The sequence below is a fragment of the Dioscorea cayenensis genome, chromosome 20 (genome assembly GCF_009730915.1).
Source record: "Dioscorea cayenensis subsp. rotundata cultivar TDr96_F1 chromosome 20, TDr96_F1_v2_PseudoChromosome.rev07_lg8_w22 25.fasta, whole genome shotgun sequence".
Classification (NCBI taxonomy): Eukaryota; Viridiplantae; Streptophyta; class Magnoliopsida; order Dioscoreales; family Dioscoreaceae; genus Dioscorea; species Dioscorea cayenensis.
The window spans coordinates 29,007,242-29,025,683 of record NC_052490.1 but is presented as its reverse complement, the minus strand read 5'-3'; the positions used below and the strand labels follow the sequence as shown (position 1 = coordinate 29,025,683).

At 35.0% G+C, this 18,442-nt stretch overlaps 1 protein-coding gene across 1 annotated transcript; it reads right to left on the bottom strand.

Annotated features, from left to right (window-relative positions):
• Nucleotides 1–953: 953 nt before the first annotated feature.
• LOC120251844 lies at nucleotides 954–9,311 on the bottom strand. Its single transcript, XM_039260499.1, has 7 exons — nucleotides 9,166–9,311; nucleotides 7,942–7,982; nucleotides 7,611–7,692; nucleotides 7,158–7,398; nucleotides 6,822–7,083; nucleotides 1,406–1,714; nucleotides 954–1,322 (listed from the first exon to the last, which is right to left on the bottom strand). The coding sequence occupies exons 1-7, from the start codon at nucleotides 9,263–9,265 to the stop codon at nucleotides 1,179–1,181; spliced, it is 1,179 nt and encodes a 392-aa protein (XP_039116433.1). The 5' UTR covers nucleotides 9,266–9,311; the 3' UTR covers nucleotides 954–1,178.
• Nucleotides 9,312–18,442: the final 9,131 nt, after the last annotated feature.

Sequence of the window (18,442 nt, the reverse complement as noted above, 5' to 3'; positions counted from 1 at the left end):
CTTTATAAACCATAATATAACATAAGATGCAACAAGTTAATTAATGCAAATAACATAAAGTTTAAAACTAAATTAATAAATAAAATCAAAATATTTGCTTTATTTTTGTTGTTGGGGAATCCCTGCGCCCCATAGGGATTCCTCCCTCCCCGTGGGGATCTCTATGGGCGAGGCAAGGAGAGCATTCCAGTTTGCGCCCCGCTAGGCAGGAAAGAGTTTTCTCCCATTCCCAACCCCAGAGAATCCCCCAATTAGCACTTGCATCCTTAGTTGTTACCCAAAAAGGAAAAAAAATTATATGCAAGTATTCCAAATTTTTTTTAGTTTTTACTTTTTTACAAATTCAGATGAATCCATTTACATGGTTTTTACTACAAACATAATAACTAGTTGATATTGAGTTTATTTTCTATACAAAATATCAAGGTTCAACACTTTTCCAAAGCATGGTTAAGTATTCAATATGTGTGTGAGTCATGGTAACTTGGTGATCTTCAACGTATTATTTCATTGGTCTTGATTTGCAAAGCTTACCGTGAAACTTATGTGTACCGAAATCATCTTCCTCTCTTCTACCGGTGTTTTTTTTTTAACAAAAATAGTCCACATAAATTAAGATACTTTTGTTTTATTTTCTTCCGTATTTGCATGTTATTTTCTATCACAACCCTTGGTAGGCATGCGCAACCAAGGCGACATCAATTAATGAATTGTCAATCACCAGCAAAAGACATACTATGGCTTTGGAAGCCAAATTTAGGATACCTGAAAAAGGAGCTGTAATGTCAAAAGGAACACAAAGAAAATAAGTCAAAAACATTAAAAAAAAAAAAGGATGAACTCACAATTTCCCGGGGAGATCAAGAACACCTTGCTATATGATTTGCTTGACTGTTACAAGAAATCAAAAGAAAAAAAAAAAAACTTTTACAAGAAGTCACAAGACTCCCCTCTCAATATTTACCGGAAGATGGAGAAATTGCCGTATTTTGTGCTGGCTACAACACACTGATTTTCTAAAATACATCAAACCTCAGTAGCTAGCTAAATGTTTCTTATTGTGTGTCATGCAACCGAAAAACCAGGATCTGATACTATATAGCCATGTCAATAGTACAAAATACAAGTATTGAAACACCCATATAATCCCAGAGGAATAGAATGTACTGTTGGTTCCCCTACATTTGATCAGAGTAATCCGACTGCGGGTCTTCAGAGTCACTCGAGTTCCCTGAAGGAAGGTTCCATTGATGTTCCTGCAACTCTGTGGGAAGGTTGCTGGGTGTGCTGGTGAGCATAGCTGGCATTGGTCTGGGAAAGCTCTGGTAATAGAAACCAATGAATGTTAAGAGAATAAGAATGACTACAATAATCGGAAACATAGTGGAGAAATCATTGATGGTACCTGCTGAGGGATATAATAATTCCTTTCTGTCAGTTGCATGGTTGAAGGTTGATTATGCCGAACTGGTATAAAAGGTGGTGCAAAAGGATTCAATGTTTGCCTTTGTTGAAGGTTGCTGGTTGTAGGCAAACGGTATGGATAAGCATTGCTTTGAGGCTGAAATGGGAAGACGAAATTAGTAGGAAAGGTTGACTGAGAATTTCTGTCGACAGGTAAATGTTGAGGTTGCATCTGGCCAGTGTGGATACTTGTGGTAGACAATGACTGCTGTGTTGAATGAGATGAAGTGGTGGTATCTGACCTTGTGTGCTGCATATGCAAGATTAAGGCAAGAGTTAAAACAATGGCATGGCCATACAAAGGAAGTCTAGAACTAAATTCAAAGCAGTAGAAGCTTTATTTGGATATCATCCAGCATTAAACTCAAATTAAATAGCTGGTTGATGAGATGAAATTTTCTTAATGACTCCCATGCCAAAATCTGGTTTCCTTTGAGTTGCAACATATTTATAGACATACACATGCCAAACAAAGAAGACATGCTAGTCATTGTAAGTACACATGACAAGTGAGAATCAAGGCTCAAGTACAAAACTCCAAAAGGAGAGGTTCTACGAAACTTCAAAATATAATTCCACAAATTATGTGAGCACCGAGACTTTAGGAAAGTACTAATCGGTGACTTGTGCCAAGGGGTTTCGGTTCATCAGTAGAGTTTGAGCTCCTGTTAAGACCACTCCGACCTACACTATGACAAAAATATGACGTTGATACATCAACCATTCATTAGAAAAAATTTAGCAAGTGTATCCAAGCACCAAATGCAGCTTCATAAAGAAAAATAAGGTTTGTTTTGGTATCTTTTATTTTCCCTACTCCAAAAAGTCATTAAATTTTAGGTTTGTTTTAAACATTAAGTTGGTTTTCAATATTTAAAGTCCAAAATTGGTTCCTAAACAATACCCAAAATGTTCACTTTGGTTCTTAAGCTAAAGCGAAACTTGGCAATTCTTCTACTTATGCATTTCAATTTTTCTTGACTCAATAGGGTTGTCACAGAAAGACCAAGCGAACATATTTGTGTAGTCCAAGGACAAAAGTCACCATAATTGTGCCATTAATTCAATGACAAGAGCGAATATATTATGCAGGGTTCAGGGATCAACTTAACACTTCTCTGTGCGTTTAGGGATCAAAATGAACATTTAGGTTTCATTTGAGGGCCAATTGTGGACTTTCACCTATCCTTCAATTTTTCCTTACCCATGACCTTCTTTCCCAACAAAATGGGAACGTTAAACAGAACTGACAAGTATTAAACAAAGAAAAAGAAGACCTTAAATGAAGAGTGTTGTAAAAAATGTGTCGACACAAAAAAAACAAATGAACACTAAACAAAAGCAGGTGACGATATTGTTGGAAATATAGTACCACATCCGTTGTGTGATAAAAGTGTAATGGGTTTATATATAGGTATAGGGGTTGAGCCACTAAGTTTTGAGACTTTTTGGTGTAAGACCCCTAAGCCATATAGAGCCCATATAGGCCCACTAGTACCAAAAACAAGGTTTTTAAAAACCCAAGGCGGGCTTCGAGGCGCTTCTCAACCGTGAGGCGAGGCGTAAGCCTCGAGGCGTTTTGAGGCGTGAGCCTCAATTTTTGGAAAAAAACAACAATATTGTCTACCAAAATACAAAGTAACAAATATGTTATTTTTATTTATAAAATAAATAATTTTTTTGAAACTTATTAAAAATATATTATTTTTTTATTTATAAAATAAATATTTTTTTCAAACTTATCTTATCTGATAAAAATATATTATTTTTATTTATAAAATAAATATTTTTCAAACTTATCTTATCTGATTAAAATATATTATTTTTATTTATAAAATAAATATTTTTCAAACTTATCTTATCTGATTAAAAATATATTATTTTTTTATCTATAAAATAAATATATTTTTTTTCAAAAATTAATAAAATTATAACTTATTTTTATTTGTAACTCATCTTATCTTATTTGTAACTAATCTTATTTGCAACTCATCTTATTTTATTTGTAGTTTATCTTGATAATTTTTGTCATTTTTTTACATAATCTTTAGATTAAAAAAATTAAATTGAGTACGTATTACATGCAAAACCATAGGTGTTGATAGGTGTCGATGAGTTTTTTTATTGAATTTTACATGTATAAGATTTTATTAATGAAAGTATATACATATAAATATTTTTATTTGCTTTATAATGATATTACAAAATTTGGATTTTTGAGGCTTAAGCCTCACACGCATTGAGGCGGTGCGCCTCAGTGCGTGCGCTTTTTTCAGTGAGGCTTAAGCCTCAATTCCATTCTCATAAGCGTGCGCCTTGAGGCTTTGCCCTTGCGCCTCGCCTTGAGGCGCGCCTCAAGGCGCACGCCTCACACGATTTTAAAAACCAGGACCAAAAATATAAAATCTAACATGGTATCAGAGCAATATAGTGGAGCCCAATATATATTTACACAAGTGGTGTAGGACCTCTGAGACATAAGTAGTGTACAAGTCCATGTGTGTATGACCTCCATGTGTGTAGGACCTCTGAGACACAAGTAGTGTACAAGTCCATGTAAAAACAGGCCTCTTGTGTACAAGTCTGAGCAAGTTCGACCGAGTTGAACTTGAGGGAGGGTGTTGGAAATATAGTACCACATCGGTTGTGTGATAAAAGTGTAATGGGTTTATATATAGGTATAGGGGTTTAGCCACTAAGTCTTGAGACTTTTTGGTGTAAGACCCCTAAGCCATATAGAACCCATAGAGGGCCCACTAGTACCAAAAATATAAAATCTAACAGATATAAAATTCAGTGACCAACTATAAGAAAATAATTTCAACAGGAATGATCAAACAGTTCTCCCAAAGACGAAATAACATAAATAACGCAACAACAGTTTGGCCGAGACAAGTTCCATGGCTATATTCAGCCTGGTTCATCAAGTTTCTCCCCATCCCAGATGCAATAAGGTGTTGTGATCACAGTAACAAGTAAATCATGAGAATATATGCAAGCTATAGCCATGCTACTAATTCCCTTAAATATTAAGATTTTTGACCCAAGCAGTACAACTTCCATTCGCATAAAGCAAAAGAAGAGCAGATACCACAATGAGGGAACCTGTGTACAGAATGAATGATGGTGGTTGGGATAGGTAGTAAAGGCCATAATTTTCAGCAGGTTGGGGTGTTGTAAATGAATTATTTGGCAAAGAACTGGTATGTGGTCTCTGTAAATGAGATAACAAATGTGAACCAAAGACAATAACACCAATTCTTGCCCAAATAAAAAATTTTGATTATTCAAAGAAAATAGGGGAAATTTGAAAGCTATAGCCTATATATACACACCTTCCTCTATTCACCCAAGTAAAGCATGAATTTGAAAAACAATAAATGGGGTAGACATTAGAAAGAAGGATGAAAGAAAAGCTAAGTGTTAAAATCAAGAAGTGTAGCTAACAATGAGGAAACAAGAGAAAAGCGAATTTTTAAGTTTATACAAGAAACCATTAAATGTATGGCTGCAGACAAAATAAAAAAAAATTTAAAATTAATAAATTTAAGGCTAAATGAAGAAAAAACATATACATAAGCTCAAACTTAATATTTTATAAAAAAAACCCCAAAACTCAAATATAATAATCCACAAACAAAAAAGAACCCAAGCTCAATTAAATATATGAGAGAAATTTTAAATTTTAATGGGTGCAAAAGGCAAAATTTTAAAATTTAAAATGTATAAAATAATTTTTTTAAACAATGGGGCAGCCAACAGTGCCCCACCATGCATCTGCCCTTGGTGAGGACTAATCTTGTTTTCAAAATTTAATTAATTAATTAACTACATTTGTAGATTGATATATAAATTATTAATAAATGGCCATCATTAATTAAAAAAAATATAATTTTAATCTAAGATATTTATTTTCATTAGTATTTAGTCCAAATTTAGTCAACCTCAAACAAAAGCTTTTCCGCCAAAACAAATTCAAACTACTATACTATTGACCCAATGAACCTAATTTTACCTTAACCAAACAAAGCACTAGCATATCAATCCCTAGGGAAGTTCTACTGACTTCATCCAATCATACATCAAGAGCAAAACAACATTCAGAACATCAAAAGATAAATGAAAATCAGTCTACCATAGTGACATTAGAGACTTCTACAATTTAGTATAAACTACATACTGAATGCCAAATTCAGAAGTAGAGTTTCAACTTTTATTTTCCTTCACTGTTTTGAAGTATCTAAAGTCATTGATGCTCAACTCAATTACCAAATAAGCCTTGTGAAGGATGCGCTACTTGCCACAACATCAAGACCCATTGACTCAAAGGATGGGAATAAGCACAGCACATTACTGCCATCAAAGCTACATCATAAAACGAGGGACTGTTTGTGTGCTCACGTTATTGGAGCTAAGACTAGATTTAAGTAATTAAGCAGTCATCCTACATTTTCATCATATTACTAACAAATAATTGACCTTGATAAAGCAATTATGTCAATTTAAGATCATTGCGCAAGTAATACACAAAGTTGAATCATAAGGGAATAGAAGGAAGAAAGTCACTAGTGGAAGAGGGAGTAAATGAAAAGACTGAAGAACAGGTTCATGACGCAAAATCCACCAAGGTCAATAAAGGTGGTGAGACAAGGTTGTCAAGCTTACTCTAACAAAAACTATAAGAATAAGACAAAGATGCCAAGGATATTTCCTCTTATGTTTTCAGGCAAAAAAAATTAGATTTCCTAGGTGATCATAAACGTAGCAAAAGCTAAATAAGAAAGTATGGATTGAAAGGAAGGGCAAAATTATCCATGACTAGAACTGGTTCTTGGATTCAAAGTTGAATAATGAAAAAGGACAAGGTAGAAAGTTATGTTTATTGACATTTGATAGACTGAAAATTTCAAAAGTGGTATCTATTCAGAAAACTGCACTTTGACTACAACTAACAAGTTAGAAACTTCAACCAGAACCTTGATAGCAGTATACTTGTCTTCGACTGTCAACAGAAAAGGGCAAACAGAGGATGGAAAGATCTTACCCTGTTGCTTATGCTTTTATATTCAAACATTAAAAATTTTCCACGTTCATGTTTACCACATTGCAACTATTTCAAGTATTCATAGTATATCCTCAGGGATGTCGCAAGATACTGCAAACGTGAACAAGAATATTTATATAGCTCAAGGATATAGCAAGATTCTGCAAACATGGACAAGAAAGTTTATAGCTTTCCAGAGCACAACATGTGAAAGCAGGTGATGTGTATGAGGAGTTTAATGCAAGAAGGATGCAGCAATTTTAGAAATAAGAAATTCACACAAAATTAAAATTAAAATGCTTTGAAGGATTACCGCTAAATATGAGGCAGGATATGGATTTTGTTGTTGTAAGTAGCCTTCTGGACCAATGCCAATGCTGCTTGGCAATGAGTAGTCAAAGACAGATAAAAAGTTGTGCTGAGGTCCATGTTCAAGGTCTAATGACTCAGTTCTGGCGATTTCTGGTTGTGAAGTTGAACTTCTCCCTAAAGCACTCAGAACAATATCAGGTGAGGAAGCTACACTTGCCTGAGTTTCCTCTAATAGAGACTTAAGTTGTTCATAATTTTGGTTTCTGCAATTGGAAGCATACCATGTTATACGAAATCAGAAAGGCAATACTAACAAAATAAAGACTGCGATGGATACCTAACATATGATCGATGATGAATTGGTTGCGTTGTATATGATCTTACAATTTTCTGAAGCTCATCAACATTAAAACTACCAAACTTGAAAAGTGATAAGTCAGCATCAGAAACTTGCAAGTGATTAGGAATTATTACTGCAGGTCTCTCCTCAGCAGATAGTGCACCATGATCCTCCTTTTTCAGACTAAGTTCTTGCAAATTAGCAGCTATCGATGAAGTTCCTACACTAATATTGTCAACTGACAGAAAGAAGAAAAAAGAACAATAAAAAAACAAGCTAACTCTGTAATATTCATTAAGAATGAATTAGATTGTATTTTCCATCTAACAATAGCATAAATCCAAGTAAAATTAGCTGGCACTAAAATTGCCTAAAATATTTGACATATATCTGCAAAAGAAGACATAAACAAGAATATGGGCACATTTGATAAAGTATAAGATGTGTCACCAGATGCAGCAGGTACACTCAATGGCGTTCTTTGAGGCCTGCTTGTCTCTGCAGCAGACCTATCTTCACATCCAGATGAAGACTGTGCAACAAAAACAAAATATATGAACCATTTCAGGAATAAAAAAAGGTGAAAAAGGTTACTAATCATTTCAAGCAATTTGAATATTGGATGCATATAAAATATATGAACCATTTAAGGAATCACCAAAAAAACAAAAAAAACAAAAAAGGTGAAAGGTCATATTTAGAGGAGACCACAAATTTATGGAACTCCCAAGAAAGGGGTTACAACATCAATCATAAACCGTGGCATATGAAATGTTCTAACCTCTTTTTTCTCATCATGCTCGCTCTTCGCCTCACAAGTATCTACATCATTGGTTAGTGTGTGATTTAGATAAAGAGATTGATGATTTGAACACAATTTTGACATTCACGTGGTAGCAGATCTTGTAAAAGAACAGCAGTGGACAAGAGCATAATGGAACACAAATAAAAGCTCAATTATTTAAACTATTGTAAATCCTAAAAGGGATCAGCAAATTTATAGAGTGAAAAATACCCAAAAGGCATAGTTATAGACTTCAGGAAAATAACAAAGATAGGCATTACATGTGACATCAAGAAAAAAAAGTAGTATGAACTGACATATAAAAAGGTGCAGTCTTTATAAGCCCATAGACTTAGGAATTCAAGCACCCGAGGCAAAATAAATCAAACATAGCACTAGGTTGATTATATGTCACAAAGAGATGCAAGAATGTCAGTATGAATCACATACTGACTTGATATTAACAAAAAAAAGAATTTATCTCTGCACAAAGGCATTTACCTCCACTATATGGTAACCAAATAACACAAAAAAAAATGAGTAAAATTTTGAAGCTCTTGCTCTTGAACTTGCACAACACCTTATTCTTTCTGGCATTTCAAAATCAACATAGTTCTTCTAATGCCAAAGAAGGATGAATAAATAAAATCAGATATTAACAAGCTATAGCCTTTCTATATATCAGAATGAACTTCTTTCTTTAAGACAAGATGAGAAAAAGGTGGCATATTTGAAGTCCATGTCTATTCTCATCAGCCTAAACACATCAAGAAACGTTTTTTCACATATCAGAACTTAGAATCTCAAACAAATAAATCCATAATTCAATGCCCTCCAACAAAGCTAGAAGATCCTAAAAAAATCACCCCTCAGCTCCTACAGTAACCATTCTCCACTCTCCTGCAATCCACTCTACATGACAAAGCAAATAAAAAACGAACAAAAAGAACAAGAAAATAATAAAAACTACAAATTTGAACATATAACAGCACAAGAACCCCAAATAAAGAAGAGCATTACCAAACTACTCCGCTCCTCCGATCCCCAGCCAGAAAACCAACCACAAAAAACCAAACCACAAGAACTCATTGCCCATTCCTGCTCACCAAACCTCAAAACCCTCCTAGAGAATCAAAGACTCCATCTTCCCTGCTCCCCCAAACCCCAAGAACCACCATTTACTAACATTTCGCGGAACTAAAGAAAAGCACAAGATCAGACCTTGCATGGGAAGGGGACTGGCAGATGTCTCCTCCTCCGGCGAAACCTTCGGTACCGAACGGTGCCTCCCCCTTCTTCTGTTACTCCTCCGCTTACCCATGTTCCGACGAGAACCAACGCCAAAAGCAGCTTCTTTCTTTCTTGGTTCCTTCTCTGCAAACCCCGTCTTGCTCTCTGCCTTTCGTTTATATATATAACAAAACGTGGCAACGGCTACTTACTATTTTTGTTAAAGTTTAAGGTTATTCTTGTAAAACAACCTTTCTAACGTTTGGTTTTTATTTTAATAAACAATAGCTTACATATTGTAATAACAATTATTATTATTATTTTAAAATAATTATTTTTTTTTTAATTTTTAACATCAAGGACCTACACTGAGCATCCAAGAAATTCCTGATTAGATTTTCAGGTAAACAGCTATGTAAATGTTTGTTGTCTCTAGAATTCCAAACTCTCAAGCGATTGAGATCAATCTATCAAGAGGTCAATAAGAGGATGACTTGATAACTTTTTACACATCCCAACTTGGGGATCTTCAGAGGGTATAATTATCTATTAGAATAGCTCACTATTTAGAGGACAATTGGTTTGTGCAGGCTTTTTCTGCATATTGGCAGAGTTTATCAATCTCTGCAAGATAGCTCTTACTTATGCACTATCATCTATGTTTATAACTCACAGCATCTAGAGTCCGTCCTAGAATGAGATTTGTATAAGTCAAGGGCACTGCTTAAACCTTTAGGTTATTTGTGAAGACTTTAATAATACTTTCTCAATCTAAAACAGAAACATGGGAACTCCTAATCTAGATCACATCAACTACGCTTAACAGTTAGTACATGATCTTAATCTAATCAAACATTCTCTTTTTTTGTTGTAGATTGACTTGTACCACTGGGCAAGTTGATAAGATATGGATTCAATTAGATCATTTTTTTGGTTTCCTAAGGCTTATTAGTCCAATCTCCCCCCTTATTGGGTTTGATCATGCCCCTATTTGCTTAGAGTTTGATAAGCACAACTTCTAACCACGACCTTTCAGGTATGAAATAACCTAGTGTATATTGGAGGGATCAAAGGCCTAATAGGGTTTGGTAGGAGGAACCAACCTTCGTGGGATGTGGGGTCTATCTAATTTCTAAAAAAACTATTGTATCTCAAAATCAAATTGAGAAAATGGGTGAAAGGTAACTTCGATCTATCAAGCCGCATAAAAAAGTGATTCTTCCTGGCCTTGAGATCTTTGGACACCACTAAGAAAAGTAGAAGCCTCTCCACCGATGAACTTGTAAGGGAATCTGTGTGGGTCTACAAATTATCCATCACTAAGAAGAGCTCTTAAAAATAGAGATCCCATCTCACTTAGCTCAAGAATGGAGATTCCAATAACAAGTTATTCCATTCAGTCTCCAAAAATCATTGCAACTGTAACGATATACCCCTCATTCTACATAACAATGTATGGATTGAGGGTGATGATAAAATCTACAAGGCCTACCCCTCACTTTCCTTTGCACATAGTTTCCAAACGCAAATCTCGATTCAAAATCAATTGGTCCAGGTTGCTAGCACATAAATTTCACATTGACCTCTCCCTTCTAGAGAACCCCTTGGAAGAGATCAAGATCGGTACATTTGAACTTAACCAAGATAAGGCCATCAGCACAAATGGATTCCCATTCCTTTCTTTCAAAAAGACTAATATGTTAGCTGAAAAAACCTCATAAAAAAATCTACAATGTTTTATATAGGGGAATTGCTAATTTGGGATGAATAAATTGGGCTAGCATTATTTGTTTCCCTAAAATCCAAGTAGCATCACTGAGTACCACCTAATTAGTTTGATAAACTCATCTCTAATAAAAATCTCTAAGATTTTTGTGACTTTATTAAGTTTAGCAATGAACTTCTTAGTCGATCCCATTTAATCGGCCTTTATCAAAGGCAAGTGCATTATATATAAACAACATTATTGTAATAGAGGAGTTAGTCATTAGTCTTTAAAAATACAATATCCTTGACAACATTATCAAAATCAATTTCAATAAAACCTTTGATATGGTCACCTGAGACTTCCTAATCGATGCTTTAGTCCTCATTAGGTTAGATGGATGAAGTCCATGTTATACATCCCAAGGCAAATATCCTCATTAATTAATTTGCTCCTCCATGGCTATTTTTGTTACTAAAATGGGTCAAGGTAAGGAGGGCCCTTTCCCCCATCTTGTTCTTTTAGGTTGTTGATTCCCTCAACGCCATATATACCCACGGCCTCAACTTTGGAGTTTTCCGGACAATAAGGAAAAATGTGTCACTTATAATATGCGGAAGATCTAATTATTCTCTCAACTAGCAGGATCGAAGATGTACAAATCATCAAACTTATTCTTTACCTCTTCGAAGTACTTTAGAACTCACCATTAACTTTTAAAATAGTTGCTTCTACTCTGCTAAGTTTGACCACATCTTGAGTCCTCTTTGGCACTAGCACTACATTATTCCACTAGTGATCTCCTTCTCTTCTTATTTATGTAGGAGTGTCCATATTTAGCAAGTATCCCCGTTCCTAATATTGAATAAAGCTTATCTCTATAGTATGCTTTCGACTTTTCTCATGGAAGATAAAATACTTGTCCTTTGGTGATAGAATGATGCTGCTAAATTTAGTGCCATTCTCAATCCCAACATATATTGGATGTCAACATTCAAGCTACTTAAATAGGTAAATAATATCACAAATAATTAGTGTAATTATTGTTGTGATGAATTAGTTGGTTGTTTTTATTAGGAGTAAATTAGCAAATTTGATGATATTTTGGCCAAATTAGTTTGGTTCTATTACAAAGTTTTTGCATTAATTAAAGTGTAAATCATACCTAAAGGAATCAACCATTTCAGTTTTCTTTTGTTTTTCCTCTCTTGATTGAACAAGAAGACTTATCTTCTTCAAATTGTTCATTCTACACCAAGTTCTTCTTGATCTTTAAATTTGTGTTTATAATAAGGTAATAGACCAAATACATGGAGACACCAGAACTTAACAATTTAGGGTGTAGACTTATCGTTTGACGATGTTTATGTAAATCTCAAGACCAAGATGGGTGGGCATGTTAGATCTTCAGACTATAATAATGCCCTATTAAGCAAATGGTGATGGAAAATTACTTCAAGGTCCTTTTATTGTTGACCCGGGTTATTCAGTTCATTACTATCAACATAGACATGTACACACCTGGAGCCTTCATCACATACTTCTCAAAAAATCGTTATTCTAAACCGGTGTCACGCCCCTAACCCGAAGCGTTGACAAACGGCCGCATACCTACAAGGCCATGACCAAGTAGGCACGCAAGGCCTCAAAACCTGTCTCACACTAGGAAGAACAACATCTAACAAAGACAATAAATTTCAAAAGCAAAGGAAACTACAATGTCAAAATATAAAGAAAACACATAACACCGTCTGACATAACTCTCAAATAAACAAGAAAAGTTCAGTCCACAACAAAAAGAGAGTTTAAAACTCGGCAACCACTAGACGGTGACTTGCTCAACGACCTCGCTAAGTTGTCCACCACTCAACCCTACTCCTGATCTGAAAAAAAAAAATGAGAACAACTTAATGAGCTTGGGAACCCAGTAAGCAACCACTAAAAATATCGGGATCACAAAATGTTCAATAATCTTTAAAAACATACAAAATGTAACATAATGAAATAAATATCAAAATGAACCCAGAGATCATAAATAATTCAAAACAGATTTAATTTACCAAAATAACAAGCATATAAGTCCCCCAAACAACTATGCCAAAACAAAACAAAACATCAGAACTCATTTATTTAAACTCGGTGACCCGAATCAGATTTTAGAGCTCATATGTTTACCCTTGGTGACCCGAGCCAGAATATCAGAAGACGTTATTCTTCACCGACGGAACTGTGCGAAACTATAGTTTCTATGTCAGAAGTACATGTCGACACAATCAGTGTTTAACCCCCAGTGGCAGGGTTAGTGCATAGTTAAATGGGGACTACGAGTTTCAATACAAAAATATGTTCGGTCTGGAATTATCGTCAACGTAATAATACTAAAATTCAGTGATCCCTTTTTCTAACAAAAATAATTCCAATTATTCCAAATAATAATACCTTTAACAAACAAATAAGAGAAATAGCAATATTTCTATACATTAATCCGTAAAACAAAGCAAATAATCCATTAATTGAATAAGTATAGTCAATAACCCAAATAATTAATCAGATAACTAATTGCATGTACAAGTGATCAAAAAGCTGGGTTTATAATTATAACTTTAAATAATGATTCCCAAAGAATTAAGTACCTCACAAATAAAAACAAAATAGTATACAAGCTAAACTCATAATAATCCGTATTTAAGCCCATCATCATAATTTCAAAATAAATAATTAAAGAATATCTATAAGTTCTGAATTTGAAAGATAGGCATAAAAGTCAGAACATGAATTTTTGAATAGTATAAGAATGTTTTTTTTCTTTAAACAGTAAAACCTGAATTAATTAAATAATTATGAATCAGAAATTTTCATATACATATATATATATGTGTGTGTGTGTGTGTGTGTGTGTGTGTGTGTGTGTGTGTGTGGTTTACTTACCTGTCTATCGGTCAAAACTCCCAATATCCTATGATAGATCAAATTTCTTCGGTGGAACCTATAGATATGCATGCCAAGATCAAACCCCACGAAATTAACATGATACCTAGCTACAAGCATTAGAATCTAGACCAAACTAACTTATCACTCTAGAATATAGATTTGAAAATACTTAAAATCAATAAGGCAACCACCTCACAGAGACATAGAGTTAACATTGATTTTGACAAAACTAAGCCGTTCAGTTCAGCTATAAAAATGACTATAAACATGCTCCTATAATAAAAACAAAACCCTTTGCTTAAAGATTAGGCAAAGAAAAGAATAAAAAAAATCATTAAGTGTGACATGCTACAATCAAAATCAACAATGCATAAAAAAAAAAAAATTAAAAGTATGAAATCTGGTAGCCTATCTCATGCTAAATAAAACATTAATAACACTCATATCGAGGCAGACATTAGAATCAATACATTGTGCTTTCTAGAATAAAACCTAAGCTATAGTGATCATGCCAAAACAACCATTTTTTTTATATATCCATCAATAGAGCTGAAGAGGTGAACATGCTCACAAATTTAACACACGAGTCTCTCATACACGGGATTCCAAGTAAGGATGGTCAATAAACAGAAATTACCACCATAGGAACATCGAAATTTGCATGCAAAGAGGCTTATAACACAAAGCATGGAATAGCAAGGAAATACACAAATGCAAGCCTTTTCTAAAGAAAAAAAATAAATATCAAGATCTAAAAGAGAATAGAGACGATTATACACTCAGCAAAAGATTCGATGAAGGGTATGCTTACCTCACAACATAAGTGACACAAAACCCTTGACTAAGAGACCTATCCCCGTCCTCACCGCCGACACCACACACCAAAAAAAGGAGAAGAGGAAAAAAAAATAGATCTCTCCCTCTTCTTAATCCAAACAAAGATCTATAACGGAAGAAACGAAGAGGTGACGGCTTGGGTTTTGAAAACCTAAATAAAATAAAACATAAAAGGGTTTCCTTTTTTTTTTAATTAGTTTTGTTTTCAAATAGTGATCTAGATGGAAGGAGGTGAAAAGGCTAGGGTTTCAAATAAAACTGAAAAATTAAAATACAAAATTTAAACCAAGTTAAAGGTAACTTCCCAATCAATGTTACAATTTACCCCAAAAAAAAATATATATGGGCCCACAACTGTGGCGGGGCCCACAACCGGGCCTATTAGCCTTTATATTTAGCTTGATTTCACAACAGGTGAGGGCAACTATATATTCAAGACATTCAAACAAGTTCTGCCTTTTTCATTTAGGAGTTTTTAACAAAATTAAGCAAAAGCATCTTAAGACTTTTGAGCTCTTGATCATGTGGTAATGTCCTTAAATCAAATTTCTTAACTTGCTTGTTTGAAAAAAGAAAATACTTCTTTGGAAAAACAAGATTCTAACTCTGAATGATGGCGCTAGCTAAGGTGTTCAATCGATTAACCCTATTGCTGGTCTTTTAGACAAGGACTTGAACCCAAAACAACTTATTTATGATCCAAGCCTAGAGCTGCCAATTCGGCTTAGTCAAGTCGGGCATGTCCGTTCAGCCAACTAAAATAAGTGGGTTGGGTTAACCTTTTGTATACTTGTTTGGAGGCGGGCCTAAACGAGCTAACTGTAAGGGTTCTGCCTTACACGCTCGGCATAGGGTGGTCCCTGGCAGAGGGAGATGACTAATGAAGCCAAGGTTGGCCAAATTCCAAGTCCAAATAGGCATTGTCCGTCCGATCATCCAGTGCGCGGGATGAGTCTGCGCATGACCGAGAGTTCTAGGCGGGGGTGCTGGGTGAGCGGGTGCACGGGCATGGTGTCGCGCATTACCGAGAGCTCGCTAGGCAGCTCGCATGGCATGATGCGCGTGGCCGAGGAATCTCGATCGATGGGCGGGTGATCGTGTGATCACGGTCTGGAGGCCGAGAATTGGCTAAGTATGAGCCAATTAGCCAGGTCAGCGTAAGCACAAATGGTACGGTCGATCAAGGGACTTGTACGGTCGGTCCGCGGATCGGGCGGGCGGAGCGGGGGCTCTTAGCCCAGTTATGGGCAGGATGGCATGTTGGCGTTGGGTCGGTGCCGAGCGCCTTTACCAAGAGGAATGCAAGGTAGGATACCAGACGGGACCGAGAAGGAGCGGCCGGGCATGTGGCTGGCACACTGTGCAGGGCTGCACTGTAGCAAGGGATAGGGATGAGCATTGTTTGGGTTACTGTAGCACTGAAAGGGATGTGTTTCTTTGGTTGTGCTTCTTGGTGACATGACCATTGGATCAATGGTGGCCCTTAGATTGTTCTCATCCTAGCCGTCCATGAGGAGTGTGGATTGCTTATATATACCCCTTGTTTCCCTTAGAGTCCACAAGGAGAGGAGAATGAAGGAAACTCTTGGAGAGTGAGAGTTTTTCCTCTTGGTTGTGGGCTGGTTCCTCTCCATCCTTGATGGATGGATATCTTGGCTTTGCTATCCGGTTCATGGTGTAATCTTGGTTTCTTTCTAGAGAGTTTATGTTTTTCTCTCTAATCTCCTTGTTTGTGTGCATGATTGCTTGTATCTTATTGGTTGTGGCTGATCCTTGGACGTAGGCTGGCTCGGTGCCTTGATGGTGTGACGAGCGCCGCACGGTGTGACCTAGGTGGTCGTGTGAGGACCATGACACTAACCACCGTGGGCCGCGGGTTGGTGGGGCGGGCCAGCCCATAGCCCGCCCCTAATTTATAAGTTTTATATAACATATGAATATATACATTTTCTTAGGGATTTAAATGAAATAAATAAATAAATAAACGAGATAAAAAAACCTAAATCTAAGAAAAACTAAAAAAACCCTCAAGGCTCACAGACTCTCAAAGTCTTACACTCATTCTACCCCTTTCCCAATTTCCAGCCAGAATCCCAACCCTTGCCCCGCCTCTCCCAAGCCTTTGTGCATTCTTGTCTCTTCCAAGCCCTCACTGCACACCTTCTCTCTTCTCCCAAGCCATTGCTGATCGCCACACTACTTCTCCCAAGCCGTCGTCGGTTACCAAAAAGCTCTTTGAATAGGTTAGCTCAAAGGTATATATGTTTATATTAGTTTGATATTTAATAAATCTAGTTTGAGATTGATCTTCAAAAGATAAAGAAATAATATATGTTGATGTTATATATATTGTTGATTTTGTTAAATTTTGTTGATTGTAATGAATGAATATTGTGATTGTAATGGATGCTTTTATTTTGTTAATTATTGTATGTCATAAGTTTTCATTTTATGTTTTTGGATGATTTTGTAATGGATGTTTTTGAATGTTTTTATGCATTAAAACAACTAATAAAATATAACAATTTTTTTGATATTTTTTTGACGAACCGGCCACCAAAGCGTTCAGGTTGGGTTGACATCAGCCTGCCTCGCCCAGCCAAGTGGTGGATTTTGGCGGGCTGCGGATTGGTCTGCTGGCCAACCCCGCCAGCCTGAATTGACAACTCAACCCAAGTCTTGACTGCTTTGACCATTTTTAATTGGTGTTTATTCACTTTTATCAAAATAATAATAATAATAATAATAATAATAATAATAATAATAATAATAATACCTTATTCTTGAACAAAATTTAATAAAATTTTGGCTTTCCAATATATTCTAGCTTTGTTTCAATAAAGCCATGTATTGGTATAAAGGAGTAATTAAAATTTCTCAAAGAAAATATATTCCAATTTTTACATTATTTAATTATTATTTAACAAAAAAATTTAAATTTTTTTTAATATTTATAAACACTTATAAAAAAACACCTTACACAGGGTGAAGATTTTTTCCCCTTCGAAAGTTGAGGGTAAGATTTCACTTATCTATAATTATCCAATAATAACAACAATAAACAATTACAAAATTATTTTTTTATTTAAAAATATTTAAGTGTTATTTAAGTTCAAGTTTAAGCGACAGCTAAAACTTTTTCCAATTGTAAGATTAGATTTTACAGCTGCGTGTTCTTATCTCCCAACCACAGTGCTCCATATCTTTTAAATTTGTTAATTTAGAAATTTTAATTCTTAAATTTCTAATACCTCTAATTCAAGTGGAGTAATATTATGCCAAGTCTATCAAACTCAAGCTAAGTTCAACTTATTCAGATCATTCACAACAACCTACTGAATGTTTATAAACGCACTGCAATTTATCCCCTCTAAAATTGAAATATTCATTAACTTATTATTATTATTATTATTATTATTATTATTATTATTATTATTATTATTATTATTATTATTATTATTATAAATGGCAGTTTTGTTCTACGTGAAAAAAAGGGTGAGTTAAGATATGAAAGTTTCACAATCTTGCATGTTTCCCTTGTTTGATCTTGTACCCCCTCTTTCTGTTTTTAATGGATCCTGATTTATCCATTTTTTTTTAAATCACAGATAAGAATCTTTAAAAAAAAATCTCCACAAAATTTTTTAAATTTAATTCAAATTCCTTACCACAAACTGTTAAATATATATATATATATATACGTGTCCACTCAAACCGAACCAGATCTATAAAGGCTTTATCTTCTTCTCAGTTTGACATCATGAAGAACAAGAATGCATCTATTGCAGATGCGAC

Excerpts from the sequence above, each read along its gene's own strand:
- LOC120251844 (XM_039260499.1), bottom strand. The coding sequence starts at position 9,265 with ATGGGTAAGCGGAGGAGTAACAGAAGAAGGGGGAGGCACCGTTCGGTA. Across the intron at positions 7,693-7,941 it reads AGCATGATGAGAAAAAAGAG|TCTTCATCTGGATGTGAAGA; the intron begins GTTAGAACATTT and ends TTTGTTGCACAG. Across the intron at positions 7,399-7,610 it reads GAGTGTACCTGCTGCATCTG|TTGACAATATTAGTGTAGGA; the intron begins GTGACACATCTT and ends TCTTTCTGTCAG.